This window comes from Rhinolophus hipposideros (assembly GCF_964194185.1).
Source record: "Rhinolophus hipposideros genome assembly, chromosome: 2".
NCBI lineage: Eukaryota > Metazoa > Chordata > Mammalia > Chiroptera > Rhinolophidae > Rhinolophus > Rhinolophus hipposideros.
The window spans coordinates 80,554,147-80,578,528 of NC_138048.1; the positions used below are offsets into that span (position 1 = coordinate 80,554,147).

At 41.6% G+C, this 24,382-nt stretch overlaps 2 protein-coding genes across 5 annotated transcripts in view; one reads left to right on the top strand and one right to left on the bottom strand.

The window, feature by feature from the left end:
- Positions 1-22,141, top strand: part of LOC308488602 (uncharacterized protein) — a 53,919-nt gene extending 31,778 nt beyond the window's left edge. The window contains exons 5-6 of one of the 4 annotated variants that reach the window (XM_081028494.1): positions 12,813-12,901; positions 21,341-22,141. In XM_081028494.1, the coding sequence (XP_080884620.1) occupies positions 12,813-12,901; positions 21,341-21,450 (199 nt within the window). In that variant the 3' untranslated portion in view covers positions 21,451-22,141. Of the gene's footprint in view, positions 1-8,920; positions 9,075-11,566; positions 11,731-12,448; positions 12,562-12,812; positions 12,902-21,340 lie in introns of those variants that run through there. The other 3 variants (XM_081028495.1, XM_081028496.1, XM_081028497.1) reach the window with 3 other exon arrangements.
- Positions 1-24,382, bottom strand: part of ARL14 (ARF like GTPase 14) — a 76,693-nt gene that overhangs the window by 18,940 nt on the left and 33,371 nt on the right. The gene's annotated exons all lie outside the window — the stretch shown is intronic.

Here is a 24,382-nt window from a genome sequence, read left to right on the forward strand (position 1 = left end):
CTTTCATGGAAACCACAATTTTCTCTTCCATCAAAATATTCCTCCTCAAGGGTTCTACTTCTCTAGGGGTTGGGGCAGAAAGATGCCTGAACAGACTCTTGATACCCTCTCTGTGTCATCTATCCTCCCGAACTCTCATTTGTGGTTGGAAGAGTATCTCCATTCCCTCAGGTCACATTTATGCACTAGCTGGCCAATGTCAGCCAGTGTGATAACCTGACCAAGTTTGTCCCCAGCTCATCCCCAGATGTTTACTAATGATTTTCTCTCCCACATGTGAGTGGTCTTCAGAACCCTATCATGACCGGCTCATCATAACCCCTTATCTAATGTAACCCACTGAAAGTAACAGACATAATTTTCATTAAGGAACGAGGAGGGACTTATTCTCTCAGCTGTGATCCAGAATATCAAATAAGTAAATTTGTAGTATAGTAAATATTTCTACAAATAAGTAAATTTGTAGAAATATTAATTCAAATAACATTTAGGGAGCCCCAAAATATAAGACAGTCACCAAAAGTCCCAAGTCAGAAGGAAAGGCAAGAAAATTTGCAGATGGCATGATTGTTTATCCAGAAAACCCTGAGAGCTGGATGACGAATCAAGACTTCCTGTGTGGTCAGACACAAGATCCACACTCAGAGATAAGTAGCCTTCCTCTTAGCCTGCGATAACTGAGAAAGATTCCATTCTCAGCAGCAATAAGAGCTGTAAAGTATGTGGAGATAAACTCAACAACATATGTGCAAGGTCAGTGTGAAGAAAATAGTAATTCTTTACTGCTAATTTTTAAAAAATAACCAAGTAAAGAAGAGATATAGTATTGTAAAAATCCCAATTCAGTCCCAATTTAATCAGTAAGTTAAATTCAGCCCCAATCAAAATCAATCAGTAACAAATAATTATGGAACATTTGATTATGACTCAGTTACTATTTTAAACATTGGAAGTATGGTGGTGAATGCCACAGAGCCCTGCTATTAAGTTTTCATTGAAATGCAAGGGGGGAGGGGGGAGATATATGTATATAAACAAACAAGATGCAGTTTCTTTTCTCATTCCGGGGCCGGCTAGTGGAGCAGCCACTACCAGGAATAGTGCTGGTCCCTGTGGTGTAGAGGAAAGAGAGCTCTAAAGGCTCTTTTTTTTAAAATTAAGTTTTATTGGGGTGACAATTGTTAGTAAAGTTACATAGATTTCAGGTGTACAATTCTGTAATACATCATCTATAAATCACATTGTGTTCACCACCCAGAGTCAGATCTCCTTCCATCACTGTATCTTTGATCCCCTTTACCCTCATCTACCATTCATAGACACAGACAATAGTTTAGTGGTTACCAGAGGTTAAGGGGGGAGGGAGGGAGAGATGAAGGCTCTTATATAGTAAATTCAGTGTTCTGGGCCGGAAGTGCACTTACCACTTCCGCTCACAACTCATTGGCCAGAATCAGCTTCATGACCCCCTGCAACCACAAGAGGCAAGAAGTGCAGTTTCACTCTGTGCCCAGAAAGGAAGCAAATCAGATCTATTTGACAAATACTATGAATAACTACCTCATCCTATGGATGGTCTGATATTTTTATTCTGCTTTTTAGGTGTAGAGCTTAAATCTGTCTGAAATTTCTTTATGACCAATGTATCTGTTCCCAAATGTATGGTACGTTTTTCCAATACTATTGATTTAAAAGCCCCCTATTTGTTAAGAATTGTTTTTGGTTTCAAGCAATAGACACCAAAACACACCCCGTGGGTTAAATAAATTAGAGGCTTTATTTTGCTCATACATGAAGAATCTACAGTAAGGCAGTCCCTAGCTGGGGCATCTGACGTCATCAAGCACCCAGCCTTTTCCTGGCTGCTGCTGTCTGCAAAGAGGGGTGGGATATATAGGCAGATTTTTAAAACTGAGGTCATATCGCCATTACCAGCAAATACATTTATGTGTGTGATCAGATTCAAGTTATAATTTAAAGGCAGTAGCCACCAGACTTACTCATGGATTAGATTAGATGTGAGTGAGAGAGAGAGAGAGCCCAAAATAACTCTTAGGTGTTTTGACTAAACAACTGGGAGGATAGTGATGCCATTTACTGAGAAGAGGGAGAAGAGGGCTTTAAGGAGAAAAACCAGAGTTACAATGTGAGTTCTTCATGAAACGTAACAAGCTAATTGAAATTCGACATAGAAGAGAAAATGGGCAAAAAGAGCCAAAAATAATCATGAATAAAAAACAATTTTTAAAATGGAGCAGATTAGGAAGTACAGAAACAAATGTGTATACACACATACACACATACACACACATACACAATGCAGGGCTTTCAGTCAACTCACAATGGACAGGTAGCATGAGCATGAAAATAAACAGTTCTTTACATAAACTATCAAGATTCTGCTTGTTGTTGTTGCACAGCCTAGCTTATTCTGGTTGATACAAGGAGACAGGATAAATAAAGAATGTCCCCAAACCATGTAATACTGTGCAGCACACACACACCAAAATAATAATAATGAAATAGGTGTCCATTTATAGGGAAAGCTTGCTAATACGTATTATTAAGGGGAAAAAAACCAAACTCTAAAATAGTGCAGTTAGTATAATATCACTTATATTAACGCCTGCCCCCATGTGACTAGTGTCTGCGATACTGGACAGTGTAGTGCTAGATCATTCTAGAAGCTAAAGAGAATGGAGTTCGTATAAGGAGAGTGGCTTACGATTTGGCCCAGGCCCCAGGGGAGGGGAGCAGAGGAGGAGCCACAGTAGCTGGTAGAATCCTCAGGTAGGTTTGGGGATCTCAGAGCAGAGGGACCTGTGCTCACCTCTCAGGTGGGACCAGGGAAACAGAAAAGGGTAGAAGTGGCAGCCAAATGTGGCTGAGACAGCTGCCAAGTCCCCACATCCCTAGTGTCCAGAGTGGCACAAGGACAGCAGTTTCCCGGTCCTTGAGGGGGTGAGGGGTGGCTCAGGGAGAATCACCACGGTCCTCCGATAAGGTTGCTGCAGGTGCTGGACGGGTGACTAGTGACCATGGGGATGTGGACAGAAGCAGCAAGTGTCAGCCTCAAGGGTGTTGGTGGCCAGGAACCCAACATTTTACCCCCGTCCCCTAGAACTCAGGTGCCACTCTTGGGAGATGGAGGGGAAGGGGGAAATTCTGAATTCATGGACTTTAGCAGAAATTATGGAAAAACCCAGAAGTAAGCTTATCTATGATCTACTGACTATATTTCTGCTATCAGGCAGCATGGAAGCTTGAACTAGAAATTTAAGTGCAGTTATAGATTTTGAAGTTCAGTTTTGTGAAGTGAAAACGGGTCTGGCGGCCCTCTACTGTGTGCAAAGGGGAGCATTGACTACCAAAAGGGTGAAAGGGTTTCTCAAAGCACAGCCAGGGCTTTAAGGCCATCTGCCAGGGAGGTGCCCGTCAGGGGCCCACACCCAGCCCAGCAGAGGGAGTTTAACTTGGAAGGAGCCCCATGACTGGGCCGTCACGTACAGAATTCATTCTGATCTTGCTCTCTCCTCCACCACCTCCCCCCATACACCTTATTTCTTCTCCACTGTCTCCATAGTGACCCCTAAAATTAATTATCCCTTTCTCTTTGTGGTGCTCTTGAGAGAGCAGGAAATTAGTGGGGGGCCATCAGGGTTGTGAAACTGCTGGAATTTAGTGCCCTGAGGTCAGAGACAGTACACAACCTAAAACAAAGAGCTGTCTCGATCTTGGTTTGATTTGATTAGCTTCTCCACTCACACTGCCAGCTTGGAGATTCTCAGGATTGTGGCTGGTGGTTTTTCTCCCTGGCACAGGTTTGTTAAGACTTTTTCCCAGGGCTGGGCTCCTGGGGTACCAAATTCCAGGGGACACTCTCTCTCAGGCTGCCCCTGAGAAAGGATGCCTCTTTAAATGTTGCAAGCCAGGTGCCTCACTGCCTCGCCCCAGCCCAGGGCCCGGACTTTCTCCCACAAGGAAATCAAACTTCTTCCTGCCTCGGCCCCTCCCGTGTTCTGTCTCTGTGGGCAGCCTTACTGTTTGCTCCCAGGTCTTTCCTCAACACCTGCATCCTCATGGGACAGTGAAGAAACGGCGAGGCAGCAGCAGGGCAGCCTCCGTGCCATCCTGGGTTGGGTAAGGAGAAACTGCTGGGAGAGTGGTTTTTTTGGTGTTCCCCCCAGCCCCCATTAAATTGCAGAATTACAGTATTGTGGTCCTATAAGAGACTTTAATGATCAGATAATTTTATGTACCTGCTAATATTCAAGATTTTGAGGCCTTATGTTTGTTCCTTTGGAGATTCTCAGAAGGGCTACGGTATTAACAAAGATATTTCTGTAGAAGGTGGTTTAGAGAGGAAAAGTCATTCCCAGGACAGTCACCTGTTGGGAAGACAGTAAAATCGACATAACCAAATCAGTTAAAAACTGGAGCCCCCAACAATCAGTGACACAATAACCAGAGCGTTGGTCATAAAAGAGTCATAACCAGACCAATATGCAGTGGAACCACTTACATTTCTGTGACTGGGTCCAAGCAAATATCTCCCTGCCCTTAAGGACTGGATGGGAGTAGAAGTAATATTAAAATAAATAATTTGAAGTTAAAATCATGACCTTTCCATAGGACCAGTTTGAAAGATACCATAATAAGTAAAGTCAAATAGAGGGTGTAATTCTATATCCACGCCACATTAGACACTGACATGCTATTGCTTGGTGAATCTAACATAGCAGTTTTCCTCCAAATGCCAGCAACTGGACTCTATATTTAGCTAAGTTTCCCAATGCTAGGAAATTCATTCAAGCATAACAGTAATGAGTTAGCAGTTTTTAAAATATCTGTCTACTCTGTATATTATGATCTAATAACAGTCAGGACTTGTCACCCTCAAAGTATTTTATGGGTACTTGACAAAACATTCTTCACCATCCACTTGAGTCTAAAAAAAGGCATTATAGCATTTTATGGGTGAGGCCCCAATACCAGACATTAGTGATTCATTGTCAACAGAGCCAGATTTCGACCCAATCATTCTGGGTCCCAGGCCAGTAACTATCTCATGTAGACAGTTCACTCCCTTTGTCAAGAAATGAGTCAATTAACTAATCTGGTAGCAGAAACACCGTTTTACCAATTCAATTTATTTCCCAATTAATTCAATAAAATTCATCACAGAAATACTTGAATTGATGTCTATGTACATTTCAAACATATATGTTAAGTTTCCCAACTGCCCAAATTTATTTCCACTTATTCTGGATTTCCCAAGAGACTGACTTTATATAAATATTTTTAAAGAGGTAAATTATTCAGAAGATTAAATAAGACTAGTTAAAATATCATCATAATTAATTTTAAGAAAACATCCTTAAAGGACAGTTCAGAAAAAAATCAATTGCGAAAGAGGCTGCCAATATTTGTCAAGTAATCCTTCTTCTAAAATTTCTAAGTTATACTTCAGAGAAATTAATAAATACCTATCTGTAAAATTACCAATAAATTGAGCTAAAGATTATTGTTCAGAGTTTACCTAATAAAACATACTAGTGCTTCTGTTATTAGAGTTTTATTTTTCAGATTCTAAATTTACAGGATGACAGTTTCTCAAATAAATTCTGCTGGTGTTTCATTTCCCTTGTAGCTATCAAAATTATTGTCAAATTGTCATATGACCTAACATAAAATTTTAAATAAAGTTGGCATTTTATTTATAATGTGATGCTAGAGAGTCTGCTTATTAACTACAAATTCAAAGCATCATGAAATCAAATATAAAATACCACAGTCTTATTTATTAGCCATACAGCAAAGATTTACTGCCTTCTCTTAACTGTATTAATTTTTCATCTAAACCAAAGACACATTCGGCTTAGTCATCAGAAAGGTTAAAAGACAAAAGTTCCTCTTGCCAAGAGTGAACAGTAAAATGAATTAGAAAATATTGATTTAACAACAGGGTCGTATGTTCAGGTGGAACTGGCTGGAAGTCAAATACAGGAGGACTTCTGTTTGTGGGAGAGCAGCAACTTCTCTCTCACACTTCTCATTTTAGCATCAAGCCTTATGTTAATACCAGAATTTAAAAGAGTAGGCCAAAATGGTGGCAAGGAAGCCAACAGTGCATAAAATGGCATTGTGTCTCACATTTTGAAAACAATGCAAAAATTAAAGATAACAATGAAGAAGTAAAGCAGCTTTTTATCAATTAACTCAAGGGCAAATAAGCTAAATAAATTTGAGGTAGTAGTAAATTGAGAACTCCAGATTTCTTTTAAGGTACCTCTATCACTGATTCATTTGCAAAGTGAGGTGGGCTTTCTGCAATTACAGGATCAATGCAACTGTTAAATGTTATTTAAGGAGCAGAATTTCTGGCCTAATAATGGAAGACTGCTTCAGCTTTCCCTTGGCCATATCCATGGAAAGTCACGTGTCACTCTGGCCAAGTCAATTAACATAGCTACATCTCATTTTGCTTTTCTGTAAAATATTGGTCTCCCCAGAAGCTGTTGGAAGTATTTATTAGACAACAATTGTAAAAGGCTTTGCAAGCCTGATAGTGTAGTTACATGCTAAGTACTAATGATTACAAATGAGGAATCCTTCAAAAGAAACTACTCTGAGGTTTATCTGTGAATGACTGAGACTCAGAAACTTTCACTCAAATATTCTTGAGAGGTATGGGATAAGGGGGGGAAGGTCTTCTTTACATCATGTGAAAGACAATATAAAGGAAATTATTTATGTCTTAAATAATGATGCTTTCTACTAATGCCAGTGTGTGTGTGTGTGAGTGTGTGTGTGTGTGTGTGTGTGTGTGTGTGTGTGTTTCAATAAGACTAGATTTTAATTAAGACTATATTTTAAACTTTATTTGGAAAATTTGCTGGTTTTGACCACATTACGATGTGAGAAATTAATTCAAATAAGATATGATTATTATCATAAGGGGAATATCAGTATTAAGTCCAGTGAGAGAGGTCTACAAAATAAGTTGGGATGGAAAGAGCATGGACTTTGGAGTCAGACAGACCCGTGTTGGAAAACTGGCTCTGTCCCTTGCTAGCTGGATGGCTTTGAACACATTACTTCACCTCCCAAATCTCAGTCTTCTTGTCTGTAAGATGAATAATAATTTCACCCTCATAGGGCTGCCGTGAGGATTAAATGAGATCTCATTTGAAAAGTACCTTATTCATCGGCTGGCCTTCCATTAAGCACTTAAAAATAGTAACTATCCTCTTTTGCCTAAATCCTGTACCTAAGTGATCTTTATTGAGAGAATCTTGACTAGCGGTTCATTAGCACTTTCACAGAATTGGAGCAGATCAAGACTTCTGCCAGCGCTATAAATGACTCTTGAGGAGTAATTGTTCTTTTCACAATAGATTTTAAGGTTATTGTAGTTCATGCATTTTATACAGGATACCCATTTTATAAGTTTTCTCAAAGCAAGTACCATGTGTACATACACTCGTATAAGTATGTGTGTGTATATAAATATAAACATATGACATATATATGTATTATTCTTTTTTTGATAGAGAACCACTGGAAGCCTGTGGAGTATTTCATCTATTTTTAGGATGTTAGCAATGAGAAATCTGAGCTCTCACCCAGTCTAAAAACTTCTCTTTACAGATAAGGAAACAGGCCTAGAGAATTTGGATAACTTCGCGTGTGTGCTAAAAAATAATTAATACTTTTCCTCCCTCTTCTCCCTCTTCTAATTGGGCTAATTAACAAAGACAGGTGAACAGGAGAAAACCAAAATTTTTATACATGCCTATGGGGTCACATAAGCATGAAAATTCCAAAGACAATGAGGCAACATTGGGTGTATATGACATTTTTGGATAAAGGAGAAAAGGTGAGGGGACAGAGCATTAGATTTCAGAAGTGAGAATGGGCAACTTACAGGTAGTTGAGGAAGAGGGGAACACACATGGCAGGTAAATTCTTGTTAGGCAACTCAGAAACAGTGGGACACGGGTATCTAGCTAACAGGCCCCTGCCTGAAGGGTTCTTATTTATCATATTTAATTCAAATTAGGCTAAGGCCTACATCCTAAGATTTCCTTCCTGATGCAGGCTTTTCTATCTGAATCTCTGACAGGAAAGGGGGAAGGCACAATGGTTCTTTCTGAGTTACGTTTTTTAATAAACGACTTAATATCAATATCCCAAAAAGGTAGCTTCACGGTGGCAAAATTTTGGTTCCCTTCACTTGTCAAAAATCACAGTGCTTTTGATTATCAATCCAATGTTCTTTTAGCACCTTTAAATAAAAGTTAAAAGGCAATACACAAATATATGGTGATGGAAGGAGAACTGACTCTGGGTGGTGAAAACACAATGGGATTTATAGATGATGTAATACAGAATTGTACACCTGAAACCTATGTAACTTTACTAACAATTGTCACCCAATAAACTTTAATTTTTAAAAAAAAGGCAATACAACATAGCGCTGCTTTGGAAAAAAAGTTCCTGATCAGAGATTTGAAACCTCTCCTTAGAAGGAATCAAATGTTATACACCATTGTGTTGTTCACACAGGGCCCAGCAGAATTCTTTGGAAGAGTGAGTGCTCAATATATGTGAATTGATGGATTTTCCTTAATGTTACAGGGTGTGTGGTTTTTTTCTTTTGGGGACAGGTATATAGTTCAACAAAATTTGATTTGGCTGTATATAATAGTTAGAAACTGCATTACATTTATGATGACATAAGCAAATGAATAATGGAACAGTTTTCTGGAATTTAAAAAAATGACCTGGCATTATGTAAAGAAAGACTGATGGTCGGCATGGATGATACCTACTAAAAGTCTGTTTTTTAAAGAGTGAAGGTTATGTTTTTGTACTTAAATGAAACAATTGCCTGAAATTTTCACATTTCTTTCCCTAGCTACACTGAGTCTTGGACTGTGTCTCTATGAGGTCACACATCTTGATGAAAACTGGAAAATAAGATATTGATGTAACTGGAAAATCAAGATGATGTAATTGCAGCACAAATGAAAGAATCAGTTTACAATTGTAATCAGAAGTGATACCTATTGACTTGCATCACAATGTTATATTTACATAGTAAGTTTACATAGTAAAGCCATTCCAACTGTTGCAATATTGCACAGCCATTAAAATTCATGATCTTGAAGATAATGTGGCAACATGGGGGGAAATGTTTGTGTTCTAATATTTCACTAGGAGATCAGTGTTCATTGTCACATAATTTTATAGAGGAGAATTCTGCACAGAAAAAGAGCAAAAAGGAAATATACCAAAATAATAACAGTAGTTGCGTTAAGGTGGTGGCAATATGAGTGTTTCTTTCTTATCTCTAGTTATGTTACTTCTCTAACAGAAAAAAAATTACAAGTACAAAGAAAATGAGTATTGTAAAAGAAAATATAGTAAACATCTGTTATTCATGGCATCCCAAATCTCTTGAAAAAACCTCTCCACATTTTGATAGTTCCCCACAGTGCGAATTTTGTCTTCCAGAATCCTAAAATTTAATATTTCCTAATCTCCCTACCCTCTGCCTGAATCTATAGGGTGAGATCCTATAATTCAGTCTCTGGCCCTCCATTGCACCTGTCAGAAATACCTGAAGAACAGACAGTGTTCATTTCAGATACCCATTCTGCTAGCACAGGTGTCTTCAATGTCATGGTTCTGAGGACTTCAGGGGGACTAGTAGCTTCCCCACTGCAACGAAGACAGTGTGGTTCTGGAATTGGTGGTAACTCACCCTAGAACCTGTTCCTCCAGCCTTTCCAATGACTACCTGGACTTTCTAATCTCCCTTAATAAGTCCCTTCTCATTTTCATGGCCTAGAGTTGATCTTTCTGTCTACATCTCAGAATGCTAACAGGAAAGGCTAACAAAACTGGAATTCACCTACAAAAAGATGAATGAGGGGTGACATTGAGACAGGTGAGTTAGCATGTTGTTAGGTAGACAGGGAGGTCCCTAGTAAAATAAACAAAAGACAGCCATATCGTGAAACTTCAGGTTTTGAAAATAATTCCTTCACTCCAGGACAAAATGTAACAGCATTTTGATGTTAATAAATTATCTCATAAATCCCTTTTGGCTAGACAAATGAAACAGATCTGATAGATAGGAATGGGTTATTTTGCTAATCGCTTCAGGTTGGGCAAACAGAACAAACCTGATAGACAAATTCCATTAGAAGGTGCCAGCTCCTCTTTCCCAAACAGACAAGGGAAGGTATAAAAGTAAGAGCTTTTGCCTCAGTCAGGGGGCATCCCATTCGGGAACCCCCTCCCGCTCTGGAGCTCTGACCCTTTGCTTTTAATAAACACTCCTTTTTTTACAACTCCTCACCTCTCCGTTGGTCTGTGTTTCCATACTTTGGTTTCACAAGACATGATCCCGGCACTCACTCACTCACAGACATTCCCCATATCATTTGGGGATTCACAGAAATATTCCTACATCATTTGGGGGCTCATCCCCTATATCAACATAACTAAAGATAAGATCATTCTAAACTTCAAAAGGACACCGTGATCAAATAAAAGACCTTTTATCAGGTGAATGTCCTGAATGTCATTTCTGGGCAAAGCATTGAAGAGTTGCTGTGTGACCCTGCAGTTCTGCTGCTGCAGTAGCCATGGGGGTCCCCGAGTTCCAGACGGTGCAGCTACAGGTGGCCAGATTCCCCATCAGACCAGGTGCTTGAGGGACTCTGGAAGAGAGCTCCTCAGTGATCCAAATAGGACGTGTACTGTGAGCAGGAAATACGTCTCTGTTATGTTAGGCCACTGAGACTGGGGAGTTAATTTGTTACCATGGCACAGACTAATGTAGCCTGATTGCTACACAGTGGTATCTAAAATAAGATGTGTTTGATGATCAAAATACAAAAATATATACATTTAAAAGCCTTGTATGATTGAGAACATTTTATCTCGTAAAAGCAAATCAAAAAAGAACGGATTAAGAATTTGCTCTCGGGCCAGCCCGGTGGCTCAGGTGGTTCGAGCTCCATGCTCCTAACTCCGAAGGCTGCCCGTTCGATTCCCACATGGGCCAGTGGGCTCTCAACCACAAGGTTGCCAGTTCAACTCCTCGAGTCCTGCAAGGGATGGTGGGCTGCGCTCCCTGCAACTAGAAACTGGCAACTGGACCTGGAGCTGAGCTGCGCCCTCCACAACTAAGATTGAAAGGACAACAACTTGACTTGGAAAAAAGGCCTGGAAGTACACACTGTTCCCAAATACAGTCCTGTTCCCCTTCCCCCCCCAAAAAAAGAGAATTTGCTGTCATTTTGCACCAAGTAAAGATAACTATCTGGGTTTACCTGAAAGTCAAAACAACAACAAAAATGTAACACATTATGAAAAACCTTAAATAGTTAATGATCTTAAACACAACAAATAGGTTATGCTTCTCACACTATAAAAACATAGAATTTATGATGTATATTCATTTCTTTAAAACAACCCCCCCAAAAGCGGTATGCAATAACAAAAAAAGAAAACAATATTTATTTATTATGAAATTTTTGATTGTCTGCAGAGAGAAGTGTGAGAAAATTGCTAACAGGATTTGTGGGAATTGCTTCTGGCAAAACTAAAGATGTGAATGCAACACTCATTTGAAGAGATTCATCAGTGTCTGCTTGCTTTTGCAGTTCTTTTCCTTTTCAAATGTCTATTTCAGCCTGTACAACAGTAGTTTTTTTTTTCTGCTCAGTAGTAAATGACATTTATTTCATAATCTGTATGATGACCTTTCACCTGAAATAGTCACTGACAAGGTTATTTTCTATTTGTCCATTATAATTTGCACCACCGTGTCTGCACTGAGTGACCTGGGCCACTGGGCCAACACTGGCGGGGAGAATCGTCATTCTGTTGTTTGAATGTTTCCAATGTTCAAATGCCCTAATAAATGATCCTCTGCTATGTCTTAAAGACTGTAAAGGGTTTTTGAAAGAGTTAGGGTTTTTTGCTTTGTTTTGTCCATAGACAAAACATTTGATATTTTGTCCACAGAATATCAAATAAGAGAAAATGGAATTAACGTTGGAGAGATTTCTATCGGACATAAGGAAAAACTTCCAGACTGCCAGAATAAAACATACTGGAATGGATTATTGAGGGAGAATGCCTGGTCTTCTGTCAGGCACACCATTAAGAAAGACTACCTAACTTTGCTAAGGGCAGAAGACCAGGTCAGATACTCACTCTCTCATAGTTCTTTCCAGTTCTGTGGTTTTATGATCGGAAGGCTAACATGGTATCAGAATTCTCTTGGCTTCTCTTGTTTTCATCTATGTCATTCAATGTCTCTCATATCTGCCATTGACTGGTATTGACTTGGCCGAGCAAACACACACACACACACACACCTAGAACGGGGGGTGTCAAATAATTCTTAACTGAAGCATTCCTGCAGGCAGATTCCAAACTGTGAGTCTAGCAGAGGAAAAGTTGACCCAGTGCCCTTGTTGAACGGATTCATCTCTGAGCGTGGTCCGTGAGCACAGCCTGACTGACCAGACCGTGAAGGTATTCCCCCACAGATTTCCGTGGCCATGGAAAGTGTTCTCATAGACCCCTCGTCTCTCATCGCAGCACCCTCTCCTCTTCTACCCTCACTGGGCTTCCACGTCTTTTCTTCCTCTATGTGGTCCCCACATTCCCTCTCCAGCAGCGACCTTTCCCCCAACATTTGCAAGCCTTTGTCTTACTCCCGTGTACTGGAAATTCTCTCTCATTTCCTTCCCACAGCGTAAGACTCACAGCCTTTCTTGTTTCAGCCTGTTCCTGCTGCTGGATGGGAGAAGATGGAAGATTTATATCTTGAAGGTGGAGATGTGGTCAGAGGAACATGGGCTGCAGTGGTCTGGTTGGTTGTTTTTTTCCTTTTTCTTTTTTTTTACTCTCCTCTGCTTTGGCCATCCCATTAGAAACTCAGACATGCTGCATCAGATTGTTAATCTCCTGCCAATAGCCCTGAACAGGTCCATGTATGAGTGTCATACTCCCCTTGCTACTGTAACTTAGGACCTTATCAATCAAATCAGCCCCACTTTCCTCCTAGCGTTATGCAACATTGCACGGTCCTCTTTTTTAACTAGTCTTGGGATAAGCCAATGCCACCTACTAAGAGTTGATACATGTAAGAGATTATGTAGATTGCAGAGGTCGGCAAACCTTGGCCGTGGCCTGTGAGCCCGATCCAGCCCACCCCCCGTTTCCTACGCGGTGTTACTGGGCCTAGCCATGCTCATTATTGTCTGTGGCTCCTTTTGCTCGGCAGCAGCAAAGCTCAGTAGTTACAGCAGTGACCACATGGTCCACAAAGCTTAAAGTATTTACTCTCTGGCTCCTACTAGAAAAAACTTTGCTAACCCCTGATACAGTGCATCACGTCTAAAAAGAAGACCACTGTAACTGAAAGGATTAATCTTAGCTGCTGCTTTTAAGGGTTTTGGATCATTTTTTCTTTTCTTTTTTTTTTTTATTTGAATAGGAGACTCAGGATCTGGAGAAGTTAATCTTTCCATTTTTCTCTCCCTATGCCCTGCGTGCCTTTACTGTGGCTAAAAGAGTTGTCATATTTAAAATGGCAGAATCCATAAAAATTAACATTTTTGTCACTACCAAATATTTAACTTAGATGGGCAAGTTCATAAACGTGAAACCTTGGAGTTGCTCTAGTCTCTTCTATCCAACTAGTCACCAAGTTCTATTGCTTCTACCTCCTAAATGTCTCCTGATTAATGCCCTTCTCTATTCCCAGGACCGTACTTGAGGTCCTTATCTCTTAACTGTACTAAATCCAAACTACATCAATGGCCTCCTACTCTCCTGGCCTTCAAGCCATCCCTCCTCTACTAAGGTGTTTCCCCGAAAATAAGACCTGGCCGGACCATCAGCTCTAATGCGTCTTTTGGAGCAAAAATTAATGTAAGACCCAGTCTTAGTTTACTATAAGACCCGGTCTTATCTAACATAAGACCAGAAGTTACATTAATTTTTGCTCCAAAAGACGCATTAGAGCTGATGGTCCGGCCAGGTCTTATTTTCGGGGAAACACGATAAGTCATTCTCACCATGTTTAGTGCCCGCCCGCCCTCCACCATATCATGGACAGCCTCCCTCGACGCACTAGTCATGTATGCACCACCACATGTATATTTCTGGTCTCAGAATTAGGGCTTCTAAACCATTAGGTAGCACCACTGTTTACCTAGTCACTCAAGCCAGAAACCTAGGAATCATCTTTGATTTGTCATTTTCCTTTATACCCCACACCTAATTAATCAGCAAGCCCTGTCAGCTCTACCTCCAAAAATTTATTGTCATTCTAACAGTCAGAGTTAAATTGACACTTCTGTTCCCAGGCCGATTTAAGAACCAACTGAAAGGTAGGTGCAGAAGTCACACAAGCAGAGATCAAAATACCACCTTTATTAGTAGTAGAGCTATGTCGTGCGGGGAGTCACTCAGGGTCTCAGCTCCTGCTCCCCACATAAGAACGCAGGATATGATGAGGCCAAAAAGGAACATCCACGGAGCCATAGACAGGGGAGTCATACCACTATATTCTCGCTGGCGGCTGGGTTGGAGACACAGGAAGCAGGAGCCACACTATTCACACCCCTCACTGCACCACTTGGTAGCTCAGCCACCATCTTCTTGCTAGCCCCCATTTTCTGCTAGCGTAGACACAGCAGTTATATTAGTGGCCAATGGCTCACTGGTTACAGCTGACGGCCAACTAGCCACAGCTGATGGCCATCCAATCACAGTTGATGGCCATTTACTACCTGAACCAACACCTTTCCATGTGAGGGTGAGAGCCTGGAAACCGCACTCCTGGTTCTGTCCCCACAAGCTAATACTGACAGCTTGTTCTACCTGCAAGTGAACAGATCCTAATATTATAAATCCACAGCTAGACAGGCTTCCTACCACTCCCAGGCTGTGGGGGCCACCGCAGACCTCCCTGTGCAGGGTGCAGTGCCTGCCCCTGTAATACTTACAGCATGGAGGGAGGAACAGGCAGAATGCAGCAGGCAGGCAGATCTCCAACAGGAAGAAGAGGGTAAAGGGTGGAGGAGCCTGCTGGCATCATCCAGCACTGCCTAACAAGCTTTGGGAACAGTGAGTGATGATGAGGAAAGACCAGGAAGGTTACCAAGAAGTCACCGGAAAGAAGATTCCCCTCCTCCAACATTCCCCAGATTCTTGTTCTTTTACCCCATTAAGATTAACAATTAACTAGTAGTGTGGCTGCCCTCCTTGGGAGGCAAGGTTAAAAATCTACCTGGGCAATTCTGGTCCCACTGTCAAAAGATTATTCTCCCAACACCAACCATGGCTTTCCTGGGATACTGGTGGGCAGTGTTATATTTTTAACTCCAGGAGGTCCTAAAATGGGTCAGAATAACACATTAATTAAACTAATTCTAAAGCCTGCATCCGAGGCTAGAAGTTCTTCCTCTGTAACCCTTTTTAAACCACGTCCAGCCACATTGTTCAACATAGCTCATCAAAGGTTTGGCAATGAGATAAAATAACAACATAAACATATTCCAATCATAAAAATGCCATCCATACGGAGTCACAAATTTGAATATTAACTGCTTTTTTAATGGATTTTTCCTGGGAGGAAATTAGAGTTAAAAATTAAATTCCATGCAAATTAGTCCAAAGATCTTAGAGGTCAAAAGAATTAAAGTTCAAAATCATAGTCTCTTGCACTGGTGAATTAAAGATCCAAAAATTAAACTCCAAACTTTATCTTCTTCAATTTTTTATTTCTGCCCCCTCTCAGTTAGAAGGGTCTTTGCTACCAGGTAGAACTCAGGTGTCTTTAGTGGAAGACCTATATTTTCTATGGAATGGATATAGGTCTGTCGTGCAAGGGACCCTGCTCGCTGCGCCATTTGTCATGCGGGGCGTTGGGCAGGGTCTCTGCTCCCACTCCCCACATGAGAACGCAAGACATGGTGAGGGCAAAAAGGAACACCCGCGGAGTCATAGGTATGGAAGTCATATCACTATGGTCTCACTGGAGGCTGGGTTTACACAACGTGCAACCTGCTGTCCGCTTTTGCTAGCCCCCATTCTCTTCTGCTAGCGTAGCCACAGCAGTTATGTTAGTGGCCAATGGCTTACGGGTTACAGCTGACGGCCAACTAGCCACAGCTGCTGGCATCTGATCACAGTTGATGGCCATTTACTACCCGAGCCAGCACCTTTCTATGTGAGGCCGAGAGCCTGGAAACTGCTTTTTGGGGTTTTGTCCCCACAGCTTACCAGAATGCAAAGGACCATCACAGCACTGGCACCCACCAAATCTGTAAAACAACTCAATCTTGTTATCACAAGTACAATCATGTGTCCAGAGACTAGAGTTAGTGTCACCAAAGACCCTACTAGAGATTCAGTGGTACTGGATGAAAGGAGGTGTGGGGACAGAGCCAGGAGTGCAGTTTCCAGGCTCTCGGCCTCAAGTGGAAAGATGCTGGCTCAGGTAGTAAATGGCCATCAACTGTGATTGGATGGCCATCAGCTGTGGCTAGTTGGCCGTCAGCTGTAACCAGTGAGCCATTGGCCACTAATATAACTGCTGTGGCTACGCTAGCAGAAAATGGGGGCTAGCAAGAAGATGGTGGCTGAGCTAGGAAGCGCGGATTGCAGTTAGCACGGGAGATTGCAGCTGGTAAGTGAGGTTGGTTGGTTGGCAGAGAAGTGGACAGCCGGTTGTGGTTAGTGTGGATCCTGCTTCCTGTGTCTCCAACCCAGCCGCCAGTGAGAATATAATGGTATGACTCCCCTATCTATGGCTCCGTGGGTGTTCCTTGTTGGCCTCACCATGTCCTGCATCCTTATGTGGGGAGCGAGAGCTGAGACCCCGCCTGACGCTCCGCACGACAGGAGGTAAGACCAACAAAACACCTTCTTTTAACCTCTTCATGTGCCAGTGAGTCCAGGGTAGTTATTTGAAGCCCACAGTCTCTGAATTTACACTGAATCAGGATCAATTTCCCACCTAGTAGTTAATTTTGTCACCATGTATCTACATATGGAGGGTGTGGGGGGGAGCATTTGGTACTGGGGATGTGCCCATAGCCTTCTTTCTAAGACAGCATTTGAGACATTATAATCTTGTAAAGTTAGAATTTGTGTTGGTGGCAGCCCAGATAACCAGGCTTTACCTGATGTGCTCCTGCCTTTTTATTTACATCTCTAATTTCCATTTTCCCTTTGAGCGCCATGTTTCGGGCATCCCGTGCTGCACTGAGCGTGGGCCTTATCCACAACCCACAAGAGACCTCTTTGGCCTTGAACCACACAGGGGATTTCCATTGCCTCTTGCTAGGAAATTGCTTAGAACTATAAATTCTAGGAGAGAGATTTTCCTAGGAGAGAGATTTTCCCCCAGTTGTAATATTTGATTCAGCTGAAGAATTGCTCTTAGATTCCTGAACAGAGTTACTGTGGGTGCTTCAGAACTTGTGTTTCTCACGGTCTGTGGGAATCTATTGCTCTCCAATGGGCTCCTTGAGCCCTTGTCTTTCCCCCACTTTTGAATATTCCAGTTCTTGAATAGCATGTATTTCTGGAGCATCTTTAACTGAAGTACTGTGCCTCTGATGTTTCATTCCCCTCTGCTGTTCCCCTGCTCCTTCCACAATGACTCAGTTGAATTTCTAAAAGTTTAACCTACTTAAATTGATTACTTCCCTTTTCCAATACACATACAACTGGAATTGAGGGCCTTTTATTTTCTCTTTGCCTTCTGACCCAGAAAATAGATTATCTACATAGTATATTTCTCTAGGTGTTTGATGTGTAGAGGTCCACCTTAGTGAGATATATGAAATCAATAAATTCTAAGGCTACTAAAAGCTACATTGGTCAAATCAGTGCTGGCCACTTTCTTCTCCTCATGTCCCACCTGGAAGATATCGCACCAAACCAACATCCAATCTGGGCCTAGACTCAGTTGATTATTGTTCTGTCTGGCTCTCCGTTCTCATTTCCCATCTCTGCTGTGCCTTCCCTTAGAGTGCCAATTCCATTAAATACTCCGGCACGTGCCCTCAAGGCACAGGCAAAACCTGCTTGCCACCTGTAATAACTGTCTCTGAATCTAACCCAGATAATAATTACTTGAGTATTTTGTGCTTCTCTTCCTGGTTTTCCCCTCTTGGGTCTGTCCAGCTTCTTTGTGGCCACTTGGTATAACTACCCCAGTCTTCAAAAGATTGTTCCCCAATTGCTCTTACTGTGGATTCTTCATCTACTCCTTTCAGAAGAGGCTCTCAGTTTGCTCCTGAATCTGGCTTATTGCAGGCAGGCAGGATGACGTCAGTCAGAGGTCTTACATCTTTTCATTGTTTTTTTTAATGGGCCCAGTTACTTAAGCCTGCACTAATGATAGCCGAAACTCTTTACCTTTTCTAGTACCCTCTTGATGAACAATTAGGCCTGTGTCATGCAGGGCAGCCTGCAGGGTCTCAACTCATACTCCCCACATAAGAATGCAGAAGACAGTGAGGCCAAAAAGGAACAACCACGGAGCCATAGATAGGGGACTCATACCACTATAGTCTCGGTGGCGGCTGGGTTGGAGACACAGGAAGCAGGAGCCACACAATCCACAACCTGCCATTCACTTCTGTGCCAACCAACCAACCCCACTTGCTAACTGCAATCCATGCTTGCTAGCTCACCCACCATCTTCTTGCTTGCCCCCATTTTCTGCTAGCGTAGCCACAGCAGTTATATTAGTGGCCAATGACTCACCGGTTACAGCTGACGGCCAACTAGCCACAGCTGATGGCCATCTAATCACAGTTGATGGCCATTTACTACCTGAGCCAGCACCTTTCCACGTGAGGCCGAGAGCCTGGAAACTGCACTCCTGTCTCTGTTCCCACAGCCTAAGTACACTTCCTCTTCCACTCTGGTCTCTAAGATCTCCCTATATGTCTAGTCTCTCCACTAAGCACTCATTCTATTTCTACTACGGACAGAATGTCTGTGCCCTTCCCAAATTCATGTTAAATCCTAACATCCAATCAGATGGCATTTGGAGATAGGGTCTTTGGGGGTTGATTAGGTCATGAGCCCTCATAAATGGGATTAGTCCTTTTATAAAGAGACCCCACAGAGCTCCCTGTCACTTCCACCACGTGAGGTTACAGTGAGAAGACAGCTGTCTATGAACTAGGAAGTGGGCTCTCACCAGACACCGAATCTGCCTGCATCTTAATATGGGACTTCCCAGCTTCCAGAACTGTGAGAAATAAATTTCTGTTGTTTATAAGCCACCTAGTGTACGGTATTTTATTATAACAGCCTGAATGGACTAAGAGAGTTTCCTGAGAGAAGTTTACCCTCCCTCCAGCAAATCATCTTGTCTTCCCTTTTTTTTTTTTTCAATTTTTTAATTTCATTCTTCCACTTCCTTTACTCACATAGTCAGGCTGACACATAACTTTTACATTATTCCAATTCCTCCTTGATTTGCTGAGGAAACTTTATTGCTGGGGATGGAGAGTCTAGGTACAGGCCTTTGAGTTGTTTTTCTACCTGAACCTAAGAAAATGGTTTATTTTCTTAAGAGTTCCATTCCTGTGTATGAGTTTATTAATAAATTTTACCATCTTTTTGTGGCAGATTTGCAATTTGGGTGTCCAAAATCTAAAACCATGGTCAGAACTTGTATAACAAATCCAGAGCCATTTGAAGTCACATAGTAGGGCTGGTTCTTGACTCTGTAAACAAATCATATAAATGGTACTTGTATCACGATTTTCTCCCTTGGGCTCAAAACAATATAAAGTGGAACAAAATTTCAGACAGCTGATCTAACACTACCTACTTAGCGCTGGCAATAATAATTTAAAGCCAGACCCTTGTTTACCATTCAAGCCATAATCATCTCTTGCCTGAATCACTACAATAGTTCCTAACTCATCTCTCGGCCACCATTCTTATTCCCACCAACAGTCCCTCTGCCATATAGCTGCCAGAATGATCTTTTAAAAACTTACATAAGGTAAAAGAACACTCTCGAGAAAGTGAAAAGATAACTCATAGACTGGGAGGAAGTTTTTGCAAATTGTATGTCTGATAAAGGCCAGGTATCCTGAATATATGAAGAACTTTTCCCACTCAACAATAAGATTAACAACCCAATTTAAAAATGTACAAAGGACTTGGACAGACATTTCTCCAAAGCAGATACACAAATAAGCATATGAAATGATTCTCAACATCATTAGTCATTAGGGAAATGCAAGTCAATATCACAATAAGATACTTCACACCTACTAGGAAGGCTATAATCACAAAAACAGAAAATAACAAGTGTTGAAAGGATGTAGAGAAAGTAGAATCCTCATACATCGCTGGCAGGAATATAAAATGTTGTAGCCACTTTGGAAATAAACTTGGCAGTTCCTCAAAAGTTAAACCTAGAGTTAACCATGTGACTTAGCAACTCGATTCGTAGATATATGCCCAAGAGAAACTTAAGCTTATATTCATATAAGAACGTATACACAAATGAATAACAGCATTATTCATAAAAGTCAAAAAGTGAAACAGCTCAAATGTTCATTCACAGATGAATGGATAAGCAAAATGTAGTATATGCATACAAATGGAATATTAGTTTGCCATGAAAGGAATGAAGTAGTGTTACATGCTACAATACAAATGACTTTGAAAACATCATGCTAAACGGCAGAAGCAAGACACAATAGGCTATGTGATTCCATTTATGTGAAATGTCCAGAATAGGCAAATCCATAGGGACCAAAAACAGATTATTGGTTACCAAGGACTGAGGAAAGGGGCGAGGGAAGTAATTGCTCACAGATTCGGGGTTTGTTTTTGGAGTGATAGAAATGTTCTGGAATTAGTGGCAATGGTTGCACTCATTATGAGCTAAAAACCAATGAATTGTGTATTTTAAAATGGTGACATTCATGTTATATGAATTACCTCTTAATTTTCAAAAACATCAATAAGGAAACAAAAAATCACACCACATAGTGATCTTCTACTGGTTAAACTCTGCGTTGGCTTCCTATAGCACTCAGGTAAAACCCAGGCCGCCCAGGCTATGACTGTCATGACCCCTGCCTGCCTCTTATCTCATTCCCCATCACTCCCTTCTCTCCCCTCCCTCATTTACGGTAAACTCTAGGCTCACTCGCCCCTCCGCTTTCAATATAGGTTTTACCCTTACTCTTCCTCCTCCTCCATAGGGTATTCTTTTCCTGGGGTTCTCATAGCTGCCTCTTTCTTGTCACAGGGGCCTCAGCTCAGTGCCACTTCTGCAGCTGGAAGCCTCCTTCACCACCTCCACCACTCTCTGTCGTATTACCTTGTATTGTTTTCCTCGCTGCATGTATCACTGTCTGAAATTACTTGTTTATACATACATTCACTGAGATCAGAGGTCTTGTCTGACTTTGTTCACTGCTGCTGATAATGGTGTACTGATAATAATGCCTGGGACAGAGTAGATACTCAAAAAATATATTTTGAATGAATTAATGGGATCTAGTTTGTATACGGTGGAAATGTAGACATTTTGATCGAATTTGGGTGCTGAGAGCTACAGCTGGTTTTAAACAAGAACCTCAGAGACTCCATTTCTGGATACATTGAGGCCATGTATGTAGCATCTAGAAAGGGGGGTAAGAAAGAGGAAGAATGGGAAAGTATACTGACTCTCCCACCTTGCCTGCCCAAGAGATTCAGATAGAAAAGCCTGCTGCAGAAAGGCAATCCTAAGATGTGCGCCTTAGCCTAATTTGAATGAAGTGTGGTAATTAGCAGGGCTTCAGGCAGGGGCCTGTTAGCTAGATACCCCTGTGCCCTGTTGTTTCTGAGTTGCCCAGCAAGAATTTTCCTGCCTTGTATTTTCCCCTCTACCTCAACTACCTGTAAATCACCCATTCTCCCTTCTGAAATCTAATACCCTGTCCCCCCACCTTTCTCCTTTGTCCAAAAATGTCATATACTCCCAACGTTGCCTCATTGTCTTTGGAATTTTCATGCTTATGTGAATTCCCCAAGTACATTTATTAAAATTTGATTTCCTCCTGTTAATCTGTCTCTGTTAATTTGATTATTAGCCCAGCTAGAAGAACTTCAAAAGTGGAAGGAAAAGTATTAATTATTTTCTTAGCCTCCACAGCACCTCACCATCATTTCCAAATTACCCAAAGACAACATTTTATAGTTGTGGAAACCATGATGAAAGCGCCCAAAGTTTATGAGATCAGCTATATAAATCTTGCAATATAATTCATGATTCTGTTTGTTCTCTAAGAGGAGAGTTGAGGCGCACATGCCTGACGGCAGTCCGTTGAAGGAGATCAAAGCAGGACGGCTAGGAGGCAGCACCGTGAGGTCCCTGTGATTGCAGCTCAGCCCCGCTTCTGGGCTTGTGCTTTGTTCCTGAAAAGGGGCAGTAATAAAGACTAGAGCCCCTGAAAACCACAGAACAAAGATCACATCTGCCTTGGGGCCCAGGAAGGGGGTGAGCAGGGAGAGAAAGGTGGCCTGAGAGCCATTAAGAATGGAATTAAGGAGCAAGCATGAACATGTCTGTGTTGAGAGTGAGGGGGGTGTACGGGGAGTGACAACCACACGGCTGACAGCAGGAGGGCAAATGAGGATGCTGGGAGCCAGAGGACGCCCTCGGAAGCAGATACCCTAAGGCTTCTGTGAAGGATCTGAGGCCCGGGCGCTCCACATTTTGCTGGTGAAGACTGGGGTACACGGGCTATTTCATCACTATGAACTAGGGACATGTGGTTTACATGTATCATAGGGGACAGTGCTCATATTCTCTTATTCAAACAAAAAAAATATCCTATTTTTATTCTGAGATGATCTATGAATCACATATGACATAAGTGGAAGCAACATTAGGAGAAAAAACCTGTCACTGTATATTTAAGTGAGTTGGATCATCAGGCAAAAGAAAATGATTACCTCTAAGCTAAGCCAGGTGGGGAAAGAATGTACAGATAATTTAGGTTTAGATTATCAAATGAGGAGAAAAGATTATTGAGGTAGGAAAGAAAAATCGTAGAGGAATGAGAAAGTGAGGTGGTACAAAGAAATTAACAGCTAGTTTGAAAACAACCAACATTGTGAAGTGGGAAGAGTAGAGTTTACAGTTTCAAAAGATAAAGCTAAATTTAAAATCAGTTTGCACAATTACATGCAAGTATCGAAAGTAAGTAAAAGTGATTTTTAGAAAGTTTACATTAAGAAAGTGAGCAGAACATGATGTGGCCCAACTCGCCACACACTGAGGCGTCTCAGATCTCGGGACATCTTAGATTGTGAAGTAGACGTATTTCAGGTAATAAGAAGGAATCTAGTGCTGGCTTACACAGATTTGAATTTCCAGAACAACCTGCTGGGTCACCTTCTCTGTCAAGCCAGCCAGCACACTCCATCACCTAACTAATCGGCCTGAAGCAGGGCTTTACTCGCTGTCAAGCCTGCAACACCTGCACATCTCGTACTACCTCAACTTGGAACTCAGCCTGCTTCCTCCCCCCACCCAATCTATTTACTCTTCTTTCTTAGTTCTCTCCAGCACACACCTCTCTCTCAAGCCTGTCTCTTTCCTAGTCCTGCCTCTGGGCTTTTGCCAGAGATGCGGCCTAGGTCTGCAAAGTTTGCTGTCTCCTGCCTGCCTTGCCAAATGCCATCCTTCTGTCAAGGTCAAGCTTACATTTCAATGCCACCACTTCTTTTCTTACTCACCCCTTTCTTTGAACTCCTAAAATACAATTGCGCAATTATATATTGCCATATATTATTCCCTATTCTGTATTAGCACCAGGAAGTAGAGGAAAGAGAAGAGGGAAATTAATAACAGAGAAGAGTGAAATCCTCATTTTAGATGCCAATGTGAAGGTGGGTGTTGTGAGAGGATGGAGGAAGTAGAGTTATCATAGAAATCTTTGGTGCAGGAAAGGATGTAAGGCTGGTTGTACTGAGCAGCCTGCTCTCCACGTCACTTGGCAATAACTTAATCTTACGTTTTAAGTTCATTATGATGAGCAATGAGATATGTACCTGGGTGTTCCAGGTAACGGAAGCTTACCATGCAAATTCTTGGGCTCCATTCCAGACCTATTGAGTCAGATGCTCTGAGGGTGGGGCCCAGCAATCTGTGTTTTAATAGCATTCTTGGCAATTCTGGTACGTAGTAATGTTAGAAACATACTGCTTTAGAGCATAAAAACTTAAAAGTTCCTTGTTATATGAAACTATTTCTAAAATACATACGTACTTCCTTGCCTTTCGGGGCATAACAGACTAA